At 42.3% G+C, this 12,577-nt stretch overlaps 1 protein-coding gene across 16 annotated transcripts in view; it reads left to right on the top strand.

Moving 5' to 3' along the window:
* The window catches only part of Itpr1 (inositol 1,4,5-trisphosphate receptor type 1), a 380,520-nt gene that overhangs the window by 153,859 nt on the left and 214,084 nt on the right, over positions 1-12,577 (top strand). For all 16 annotated transcript variants that reach the window (XM_045134263.1, XM_045134269.1, XM_045134267.1 and 13 more), the window contains one exon: positions 12,202-12,288. In XM_045134263.1, the coding sequence (XP_044990198.1) occupies positions 12,202-12,288 (87 nt within the window). The remainder of the gene's footprint in view (positions 1-12,201; positions 12,289-12,577) is intronic.

The raw sequence follows: 12,577 nt of genomic DNA, 5'->3' as shown, positions 1-12,577 counted from the left end.
CACCCCATCACTCATTTATTGTGATCTTAAGTCATGACAGTTTTTTCTGATTCTGCTACTTATCTGTAAAACGTGCACCGTGGTAATGTCTCCCTTAGATAGAGATTGTGCAGATCATATGAAATGAGACAAAAATGGCATATGAACTCTCCCTTGCACTACTTCATTCTTAGTAACTTCTGCCCATTCTTTAATGAATTTTGGCCATTATTATTGCATTCTATTACTGGGCATTGGAGAGAGATGCTTATTCTCTCTCTTTATTTTTCTTGACTTTTTTTTTTTTGTTTTTCGAGGTAGGGTCTCACTCTGGTCCAGGCTGACCTGGAATTAACTCTGTCATCTCAGGGTGGCCTTGAACTCATGGTGATCCTCCTACCTCTGCCTCCCGAGTGCTGGGATTAAAGGCGTGCGCCACCACGCCCGGCTCAACTTTTCACGGTGGGATCTCACTCTAGCTCAGGCTGATCTGGAACTCACTCCATAGCTCCAGGCCGGTCCTGAACTCATGGCATTCCTCCTACCTCAGCCTCCCCAGTGGAGTTAAAGGTATACACCACCACACCCAGCTTGCTTATTGTACTTCTGAGGTATTGTGTGATTAAGCCTATTCTTCTCTAAAGTGACTGCATGATTCTTCTAGTGCCTTGCACTTGGAGACTCAACTGTGTGGAGGGTCTTTCACAAGTTTAGGAGGAGGACCTGACATGAATGTTCCTGCCCCTCACTCTGCTTTATTTTTTTCAATGTCACCTATCATCTTTCTGGTGCTTTGTGTCCATGCTCCTGTAGAATGTAAGTTATGTGGGGACAGAGGGTGGTGGTTTTGCTTGGTGCTGTGTCCGGGTTCAGCAGGGTTCTGCATGTGCTGAGAACCCACACAGATGACTGAAGAACACGTAAGCACGGCATCTTGGTGCTCACTTGTGATAATTGAAGACCCCGATTTTGCCTGGACATGGAAGAGCTCACAAGCTCCCCAAATCTCAGTGTGCTCTGTTGTGACTTAGATATGCCAGTATTGCAACCAGCCGCGATGATGAGGCTGAGGTCGTCTGCAGGGCCTTCGTCTGGCACGTGCTGTTCAGACTAGGCTCCAGTCAGAGTGCACAGACCAGTTTCTAATTTCAGTGAGTTTGTATTTACTTCACATTAGTCCTCTTGTGCCTAAAATAAAATCCAGACCTTCTCTTGTTACCTGTGTGATTGAGCATACCTGGACCTACATTTTTCTCTGAAGCTTCTGAATATGCCAGCATAGTAGCCTTCATTCACTTTATTTTGTTGAGCTCCCCAGGCTCATACCAATCCTACAGCCGTTGACCCTCATGCTTACAGCTTGTCCTGTGTAGAACATCCTCTAGGATCTGCTCAAGCAAAGGCCTTTGCATCCTTCCTATCTTAGCCTCCAAGTCATCTCAGCAGTCTTCCCTGCCCACACCCCTGAGCTTGTTTTGTTCCATCTCAGCTCCCTGTGTCTGTTTGTCAGCACTGATTACACTCCGCACGTACGCTGCGTTCCTTAATTATCTGTTCCTCATTAGAATGGTAGCTCTACAAGGTCAGGGCCATCACCTCTTTTGTCCCCTCCTGTGTCCGTAGATTCACTAATGGTTTCTGACACACAGTATGTTCTTGAGAAATGTTTGTTGAATAAGAACTGAGCACTGTGCTAGGTGCTTCCAGTGGAACTGTTGACACTCTGACAGCCTTAACAGCTGATAGCTTCAGCGTACACAGAAAGTAATGAGAAAACTGAAGTTTTGTATAAGAGTAAACTACTCTTGGTGGGGAGCCACACAGAAAGGGGACCAAAGTCTGTTTGTATTAGGAAAGGGTGTATGACATGGTGCTCGCTGGAGGAAGTGGGAGGTGACATGTAAGCCTCAGTTTGGGGCATCTCTAGGAGTTAGAGATTAGAAGAAGAAACAACAGAAGCAAAGCCTTCAAGATCTGTATCATCTTCATCATAAGTCTCCACAGACCTAGTGCTACCTCTGCATAGAAAATATTACACGATTTTACAACTGTGCAGTAAAATTCCTAGCTAAAAAGTTTTAGAAATTAACTGTAAAGGGGAAGAAATAAATGGACAGCAACAAATTACATACTTGCTGCATAAAGACAGCTTTTTTAGGAGACATAGGGAATCATTGCTCACATTTGTGCAAACCTGTGAGCGAGACAGCTGTGGGCTGGGACTGATGCACATACGTAGTGCTGGGTATGCAACGAGCATGTTACCTATGATGGGATTTTGCACCGGGACCAGCAGCTCAGAATGCACTGTGTGCTTTTTCCTTCATTTAGCAGTGCCTGTACTCTTGGAACATGTATTGGTAATAGTATTGACAAAACCATACACAGTTATGCTTTTTTATTAATATGTAATACGAAGTAAGGTCCTAGGTTCAGGTAATTGCAGGAACCCTTCAGTCCAAGTGAACGTCCAACCAACTCAAAAATTGTGTGGGATGAATGACAGCTCCTTGGACAGGATCTGGCATTTCATGGGAACCAACCTGCCTGACCTCAGTCCACTGAATGTTACCAGCTCCTTCCTCCTCTCCTAGTCATCTCCCAGTTACTGTGCCAATAAGAGCCCTCTTAAAGCCTATGCCAGGAATGTGGGCTTCTCATTGGATGAGCAGGGAATGAGGGTGCTATGGAGTGTGGATGCCTAAGAGTTACCTTTGTGCAAGCCCTGCGGGGCTGTAGTTGTCCTGCTTTTGCTTCTGTGGCAGAAGCTTGGTCTGTTCAGTGAGATCTTATCAGTACATCTCGAATCCTTTCTTCTCCTGTGCTGTTTACTGCGTGGGGCTTGCAGATTCTGGTTCCTGTGGCCAAGCAGGAAGTCAGCAGGAATGAAGAGGCTGGTAATGTTGCCGTGTGGGTGGGAGGTGTGCTTGTGCAGGTCAGGAGGTTCCACCCCACCCCCTGCAGTTACTGCGTGGGAATGTAGGCTGAGGGCTGCCCCCATCTGCAGCTTTGCTGTGACAAGTGAAGGTAAAAGTCCATGCTTTTGGGGCTGGAGAGATGGCTTAGTGGTTGAGCGCTTGCCTGTGAAGCCTAAGGATCCCCGTTCAAGGCTCAATTCCCCAAGATCCACGTTAGCCAGATGCACAAGGGGGCGCACGAGTCTGGAATTCGTTTGCAGTGGCTGGAAGCCCTGGCGCGCCAATTCTCATTCTCTCTCTCCTTCCCTCCCTCCCTCCCTCCCTCCCTCCCTCTCTTTCTCTTTCTCTCTGTGTAATTCAGTTAAGGCTTAAAGTGTGCTCCACAGCAACCCAGAGGGGCCTGGCCTGTGGCTGGACATGAATCTTTAGTGCTATTCACAGCCTGGGATCTGAACGCTAGGTTTCATTAGCCATTCCTTTTGGTGTCTCTTCCTGAAATGAACTGTGGAAAGTAGAACAGTTGAAAAAAAATCTAATTCTAAAGTGATCAAGAACTTTCAAGTGTGTGTGAGAGAGAAAGGGAGGGAAAGAAGGTGAACGAATGAGTCTTTTGTACTGTTCATACAATTAAAGAAACGTGAAAGGAAGCCACTTCTTTGTCCTGATGTAAGATGACTTTGGCGACTTTGAGGTCATGCATGCTGGTCTGGACTTGAGTTTGCATGGTTTCTACTTAGTTGGAATTCCTCCTCCTCCCCCTGCCCTCCCCCACCCCCCGAAAGTCATCTGCACTTTTCAGTGCAGTCATTGAAATGTATTTTGGACAGCTACTTGCCTTTGAGGGCTCTGGCCAGTCTCTAGTGGGCTTTCATTTTTATTTTTGCCAGCTACTGTGCAGTGCCCAGAGGCCAGATTATTTTAAATTAATGCCATTTAAGGAATTTGTTGTCTAGACCACTCGACATCCTTTTGACTGGGATAAGCAATGCCCAGCATTTTGAAGGAGAATGACATCTAGTGGCTGGTTACTCTGTGCTTGCTCTTCCCGCAGGAAAAGCTGGATTTTGTCTCTTCAAGTCATAATTTTCCAAAAGTCTCTTAGCCAGAGAAGCTTCAACTGCCCTCAGGTCACACCACTGATTCTGAAGGCTCTGGCTACTGTTCTGCTAAGGGAGGGGGGGTTCCTATTACTTTGAAAGGGGCGCTGCCATTGTTTGCATTCTGAGAAGTGTGCCCTTTTGTTGGCTGAAGCCTTGACAGCTAGTAACCAGCCAGGGGTGACAGGCTTTATTGTCATTTAAAGCCTGGGTTGTGCCCTGCTTATCTTCTGAAGCCTTAGTTTAGTTTCCCATTATGTAATTCAGTCCTGTTTGACCTTGCAGTGTTTGACCTTTTCCCAGTGTTCCCCTTCTGGTGTAATTTTGATAATGCTTTCTCATTTCTGAAATGGTCTAACAGGTGACTATAACAGAGTTGACCTTGATCCTGTTTAGGAAACATGGTAATGTCAGTGGTGAATAATAATAATGGCAGAAATTGATGATTTTCTTCCTTATATATTGTAAACAGTCCTCAATCCATTCTGCAAGGGAAAAGGAAAATAGATATTTCATTCATAAGGATTGCTAAAGAATGGAAATGCAACAGATTTAAGGTTTTTGAAAACATCTAGTCTATTTGCCACAGAGACACAGTAGAGATGTAGCAGAAATTACATACATGAGTACTGTGGGAAAAGAATTCCAAAATGTGCATGAATAGGAAAAAGGAAGACAAACAGATATCTAAATCCTACTCCTCAAAGATTAACATTGTTTTTTTTACTTTTCACTGTGGAGATTTTAAACCATCAATGGGGGCATGCTATTTTCCCCTTCAATGTGTTATCTGTTTATATTTTACTATGTTGTAAATTAATCAGAAACTCTAATTTTTATTTCATATATATTATTTATTTAATATTATTAGACATGGACATATTTTGCATGTAAACATCACATGTTGGTACCATCTTTTCCTGCCACCCTACCCCTTTTCTCAAGAGGCCTTCCTCGTTGGGGAGGCAGGTCATCCCTATGGTGATTGTGGGTCATGAACTATGGGGGCAGGAGTCAGTACTGGGGGAGAGGCAATGTCTCTGTGCAAAATGTCCCCACTTGTGGCTCTAACAGTCTTTCCGCCCCCTCTTCCGCAAAATTCCCTGAGCCATGCTCAGAGCATTTTAAGCCTCCTTCAGTGATGGGCACTTAGGAACCTCTGGATCTCTGGTTTGGTAGGTCTTGAGTGTCCTCAGTATCTTTCTCCATTGCCCCTGTGCGGATATCAGCTTATCTAAGAAAGCAAAAGAAAAGTCCAGTATTGGATGGCTTCTCCGCTGAATTCTATCAAACCTTAATAGAAAGAACTGAAGCCAATTTTTTTTCAAATTATTCCGATAATCAGAGACCAGGGAATCCTCCCCAACTCCTTTTATGAAGGTAGCATCACCCTAATACCAAAACCAGACAGAGATGCAACAAGAAAATCATAAGCCTATATCCCTAATGAACTTAGATGCAAAGATCCTGAACAAAATCCTTGCAAACCAAATTAACAACACATCAAAAACACTATCCACCTTGATCAAGTAGGCTTCATCCTAGGGATGCAGGGATGGTTTACCATAGAGAAATTGGTCAACGTAATACACCACATAAATAAACTGAATCATAAGAACCACATGATCATCTCAATTGATACAGAGAAGACCTTGGACAAAATACAATACCAAGCCGGGCGTGGTGGTGCACGCCTTTAATCCCAGCACTTGGGAGGCAGAGGTAGAAGGATTGCCATGAGTTCGAGGCCACCCTGAGACTCCATAGTGAATTCCAGGTCAGCCTGGGCTACAGTGAGACCCTACCTCAAAAAAACAAAAAAAAAACAAAAACAAAAAAAACAATACCACTTCATGTTCAAGTCACTGGAAAGAATAGGCATGAAAGGCTTATATCTCAACACAATTTAAAGGCTATATGTAAAGCTCCTAAAGCCACAATAATACTTAATGGGGAAAAACTCAAGGAGTTCCCACTGAGATTGGGAACAAGACAGGGGTGCCCAGTCTCACCACTGCTCTTCAACATAGTACTAGAAGTCTCAGCCCAAGCAATAAGACAGGAGAAATAAAAGGGACTCAAATTGGAAAGGAAGAAGTCAAGTTAGCTCTATTTGTAGATGACATGATCCTATACATAAGTTACCCAAAAGTCTCCATCCCAAAACTTCTAAAGGTGATAAATTCCTTCAGTAAAGTGATACTATACAAAATCAATGCACGAAAGTCAGTAGCTTTTCTATATGCAAAGAACAAATATACAGAGAAAGAAATCAGTAAGGCTATCCCATTTTCAATAGCAACAAAAAATTAAATATTTTTAAAATTTTTTTGTTCATTTTTATTTACTTGAGAGTGACAGAGAGAGAGAGAGAGAATGAGCACTCCAGGGCTTCCAGCCACTACAAATGGACTCTAGATGTGTGGTGCGCCCCCTTGTGCATCTGGCTAACGTGGGTCCTGGGGAATCGAGCCTTGAACCATGATCCTTAGGCTTCACAGGCAACTGCTTAATGACTAAGTCATCTCTCCAGCCCCAGTAAATATTTTTAAACATCACTTTATCTATCTATCTATCTATCTATCTATCTATCTATCTATCTATCTATCTATCTATCTATCTGAGAGAGACAGAGACAGAGGAGGAGGAGGCAGATAGAGAGAATGGGTACACCAGGGCCTCGAGCCACTGCAAATGAACTCCAGACGCACCCACCACCTTGTGTATATGACTTACATAGGTCCTGGGGAATCAAACATGGGTCATTAGGCTTTGTGGGCAAGCACCTTAACCACTAAGCTATTTTTCCAGTCCCCCCTTTTTTTTGTTTTTGTTTTTGAAGGTAGGGTCTTTCTCTAGACCAGGCTGACCTGGAATTCATTATGTAACCTCATGCTGGCCTCGAACTCACAGCAATTCTCCTACCTTAGCCTCCCAAGTGCTAGGATTAAAGGCATACACCACTGTGCCCAGCTTTTTTTTTTAATGTGTGGTGTGTATGGGTACATGTGTGTGGAGGCATGTATGTGCATGTGAATGTAGAGCCCATAGGTAGATGTTGGCTATCTTTCTCCGTCACTCTTGCACCTTATTAGTTTTTTCTTTTTTTGAAATAGGTTTTTTTTTTTTTTTTTTAAATGAACCCAAGACTCACTAAGCTAGCTAGCCAGCAAGTCCTAAACTCCTTTGTCTTTGTTCCCCAGTGCTGGGATTACAAGTGAATACTACCATAAATGGAATTTTAACTAGATGCTGGGGATCTGAATTCAAATTCTCATGCTTACGTGGCAGACATTTCTCCAGCCCACTGTCATCAGTTATAGTGGCTACATTGTTGTTTTATTGTATAGTAATCCAATAATTTTGAGAATTTGCTGTGGGGAAGGCAGGTAAGGAGCTTTGTTCAAGATCCTGACAATTTTGAAATAAAAGAACTTTGTGCCTGTGCTAGGGGTTATATAATAAAGACCAGAAAGATTAGAAATAGAATTACTAGGTCAAATTTATCTCCATTGACAAGCTTTCTGGCCTCTGTTACCAGATTACCTTTGAAAAAATTATACCACTTTATTGTGTTACAGCATATTCACAGAATATTTTTGTAGATTTAACAAACCCTGACCACGTTATTTGCAAGGACCAGACAACATTGGTCTGTGGGCCCAGCTGCAATCTGGTCCTTGCCACCTTTTTATCTACCCATTATGTTACCCATTGAACCTAGAAATTATGATGGATGTTTTTGTCTAAAAACCAAGCTTGGTTTTGTAAGGAGGATTCGACTAAGAACTGATATGTGAACTCAAATGAATGCAGAGTTATCTAAACAGGGAAATTAGAGACTTTTCTCTTTAAATAATGAATGAGAACTCACATCGTCCATAAGCTTAATGCTTGTCCCTGCTTATTTAGTATTGATATGTTAGCTCAGTTGCTGTTGAATTTGTTAAGGACATGAAAGAGTAGTACCACTTAGTCTTTCAGAGAGTTTTAACTGATGGTCTAGAGTGTGTGTGTGTGTGTGTGTGTGTGTGTGTGTGTGTGTGCACGCGCATGTGTATAACACAGACATTTGTTAATTTATTTAGATGGGGAAAGTGGGGGGAGGAGGAAGGGAGGGAATGGGCACACCGTGCCTCTAGTCACTGCAAACTAAGTTCAGGCACATGTGCTACTTTGTACATCTGGCTTTACTTGGGTCCTGGGAAATTGAAACTGTTTCCTTAGGCTTTGCAGGCAAGAGCTTTAACCACTGAGCAATCTCTCCAGCCCTCCAGACTTAAAAAAAATATTTTATTGTTTATTTTATTTAAGTGACACACACAGAAAGAGGCAGATAGCTGTGTGCGTTTGTGAGAGTGAGAGAGGGAGACTATGGGCACACCAGGTCCTCCAGCCACTGCAAACAAACTCCAGACACATGCGCCAGTTTGTGCATCTGGCTTATGTGGGTACTGGGGAATCAAACCTGGGTCCTTTGGCTTTGTTGGCAAGTGCCTTAGCCATTTCTCTGGCCCCTCCCCCACCAAATGCTTTTAAGAGAAGTCCTTAGGGTGTAGTGTACAATTTCCTTTTATTGTCTGTTTATTTTACCTTTTAATGTATTTCCAGACAAATGTCCTTGATCTTCAGAGCTGCTAGCATTTAATTAGTCTTTATAATGTAACCAACACCATTTCATGACCAATTTGACATTTCCTTTTAGATATGCTGGTTGCTTTGTTTGTACCCAGTCTTAGCATAGGTGAAACAATTTTAGGCAGCTATGTCTTCAGCTGAGGCCATTGGAAATCCTTGAGGGTAAGGGAAATGTCCATAGGAATTTTCAGTCTTGAAGAGGGGCCTTAAAATCATTTGAGTCCAAGAAGCTACATTAAAATTCTCTATATTACCTGTCTAATGTTTTGAGAAGATAAAAACCATGCTTGGTTTTTGGAAAATAGTAGGTTTTATTTTTCTGAATCCATTGATTATTCTTCCTTTGACGTATTTTTCCCCTCTTGAGTTGCCACATAGTATTAGCTGAGAGCAGCTTAGCAGAAAGAATACATTGAAATTGCTCTGACCAAGTATAAAGTCTCATTCCAAATGAGTCAACTTCAGTGTTTAGCTTGGAAACTATCTGCAGACACTCCAGGTACTGTAGAGAACGCTGGATGAAATACCGGCATGGAAACGGGAATGAGATGGAGCAGGGAGAGTGAAGAACCATGTGGATGGCAGCGAGGATGCAACTGCTGCCATAGTGTCTGCATTAGTATTGTTTCTGAATGTATCTAGAACCCAGTGGCTTTATCCTGTCCAGAAAACTGAGAGTCAATTTAAGAGGAGGGAGACCTGTGAATAGATATTTTTTTTTTCTCCAAGAGCTGATGGGTACATGGTCACCTTGCAGGCATCCACAGACATTACTGTCTTGGTTTTGTTTGGGAATTGGGATCACTCCCTGAAATTTTCTCAAAAGATGTACCTTTTTAAATCATCTATATAAGTATAGGGGGATCTGGGGCAGACTGCATTTGAAGGAAACTAGATTTGTGACTTAGCTGACTTAAATCAACTTTTGAAGTTATCATCAGAATGTTTCTTTTAGGATCTTGTCTGTAACAATAATGCTTAAATCATCTTTTCCTGCATGTATGTCATGTGCTTATCTCATGGTTGCTTGTCCATATATGCACGCATGCATATGGAGATCACATGGTCTTCCCCAACCTCTTACTACCCTAGTTTTTGAGATAGGGTCTCACATTGAATCTAGAGCTCACAGATTGGCTAGCCTAGCTAGCCAACAAGTCCTTGGGATTCTCTGGTTTCCTCCTTCCCAACATTTGGATTCTAGGCATGCACCAACATGTCCAGATTTTACACAAGTGCTGGGCTCTGAACTTAGATCCTCATGTTGGTGAGGCAGACACATCAGTAACTGAACTGTTTCGCCAGCCCTAATTTTATTTATTTATTTATTTCATTTTTTGGCTTTTTGAGGTAGGATTTCACTCTAGCCCAGGCTGACCTGGAATTCTCTATGTAGTCTCAGGGTGGCCACAAACTCATGACAATCCTTCTACTTCTGTCTCCCAAGTGCTTGGATCAGAAACATGCACTACCTTGACTAGCTTCTAAAATATCTTTTGTTTATTGATATGCAAACAGAGATAGAAGAGAAACAGACAGACATAATGGGTGTACCAGGGTCTCTAGCTACTGCAAACTAACTCCAGATGCATGTGCCCTTTTGTGCATCTTGCTTTTATGTGGGTAGTAGGAAATTGAACCCAGGTTATTAGACTTTTCAGGCAAATGCCTTAACCTCTGAGCCATCTCTCTGGCCCCTTAATTGTTTTTTTTAATTGAAGGAATTGGAATGTAGCTCCAAGATAGATAAAGCATTGTCCTAACATGTGAAGTGCCCTAATTTTGATCCACCAAACCATAAAATAACTAGCTAAATAAAAAGGTAAATTAATTAAAATTATTGGATGCCATTGATATATTTTAGCAATCTTATCAGTACTCTTAAAAAACTTGTCTTGTTCCCATTTTTTTAAATTAATTTATTGTAAGCAGAGATAGAAGAGAGACAGAATAGGTTCCCCAGGGCTTCCAACCACTGCAAATCAACTCCAGACCCATGCACCACCTTGTACCTCTGGCTTTACTTGGGTACTGGGAAATGAATCTAGGTGATTATGCTTTGCAAGCAAGCACCTTAACCACTGAGTCATATTTCTAGCCCTTGTTCCCATTTTTTGATGAGAACACTGAGACTTGATGAGATTAGGTGACTGAGGTAAGATAACAGTTTCTGTTGGGAGAGGGGGAACCTCCAAGACTAAATCAGAAGGGAACCCATTGGAGAACTGGTAGTATTTTGCCTCATGGGAAGAGAAACTCTAGGGAAAGAACATTGGTCATCTGGCCTTCACCTTCCATCAGATTCTGTCCAGAATTCCTTTCCTGTCATGTCAGTTATTTTATACATTTATCCATTGTAGGTCTGGGTGATGGGTTGATGGTATAGGATGTAAGTAGGCCCCTGTAGCATTATGATAGCAATATATTCCGAGTGGCACAGGTAAGCCATTGCAAGATAGGTATTGAGGACATTGGCCCTGGTGGTCTCTTTCAGCACTCTCTGTTTAACTTTATCCTCTTTCCTAACATGCCAAATTCAGACTGGGAATGTCTCCCAACCTTACTTGTATCTGCATATTTGGAATTAACCCAAATGTGGATTTGATTATCTTTGTCATTAAATAAATGCGTGATTAAGAAAAAATAAAACTAGAGCTGGAGAGATTTCTCAGTGGTTAAAGTACTTGACTACAAAGCCTAATGACCCAGGTTCACCTCCTCACTACCTATGTAAAGCCAAGGTGCACTAAGGGCACATTTGTCGGAAGCTCATTTGCCCCTCGAGGCCCTGGCTTACCCATTTCTCCCTTTCCTCCCTCCCTCCACTCTGTGTATCTCTATGTTTGCAAATAAAGATATTTAAAAGAAAAATAAAATAAAATTAGTAAGCACAATTTCGAATATACATAATAGAGAAAACAGTTGAACAGAGCCCTTTGTACTCATCTTTCAATTACATTTGTAGTATTAGCCAAAATTTTTAATCTTTCTCTTTCTTCTTAACAACTGGGTAATTTCTTCTTTTCAAGGAGCTATTATGGAAATTAAGTAAATCATAATAAATGTTTGCTGATGATCATTAACAGCCCACATGTGCTACAGTGGCCAGGCAACTGTGCTAGGTGATTTATGTGAGGTGTGGATGTCATTATCAGCATTTTATAAATAAGGAAATAAGATGTAGAGATGTTCCATAACAAATTCAAGGTAAAAAAAAAAATACTCCACCCAAAACCAGCCTTTAAACCTAGGGTTATTTTGCAACCGATCCTTAAGGAAGACATTTACATATCATAAAGGAAATGCTTTATTCCATTTTATTTACAACTATATAAGCTCTGGAACAGTTTCACATAAGCAAATGCTCATAAACACTCTAAAGAAAGAAAAAAAAAATCGCTTCTAGGAAGCCCAAAAGGCCCTGAAAGCCCTGGGCTTATTTCACATAGCCTCATGGTGTGCTTGGGATTTGCTTTATGCCTGTGACCCCCACATTGGCTTTGTGTTGCTGCAGAGGTCTAGAGCCCATTGTTCCCACATTATAACCAGTTTTCCTTCTCCATGGATAGCATGCTGCAGACCTGGAAAAGAAGCAGAACGAGACAGAAAATAGGAAATTGCTGGGGACTGTGATCCAGTATGGCAACGTGATCCAGGTAGGTGAGGGAGGGCTGTGTTCTTCCGGAGCTAAAGAATGACCAAGGAACCCAGGGAGCAAATACCTGACACAGCTTGAACACCCTTTGCTGCAGGACTCCGCGGAGGCAACCTCTGCATTGAAAACAACCCCCAACACCAAGACCTATGCTTCTTGGGTCACGCAGGCATTTTACTGGGCTTCCTGTGGTGCGAGCACCAGCTTTCCCTGCCGCTGACGGCTTGTGGCTCATGTGCGGGTGTTTCAGATGGGAATATTTCAGCCTGGCAAGCTGGTGTGCTTTACTT

Source organism: Jaculus jaculus, chromosome 14 (genome assembly GCF_020740685.1).
Source record: "Jaculus jaculus isolate mJacJac1 chromosome 14, mJacJac1.mat.Y.cur, whole genome shotgun sequence".
Taxonomy (NCBI): Eukaryota; Metazoa; Chordata; class Mammalia; order Rodentia; family Dipodidae; genus Jaculus; species Jaculus jaculus.
This window is presented reverse-complemented; position numbering and strand designations above follow the sequence as displayed.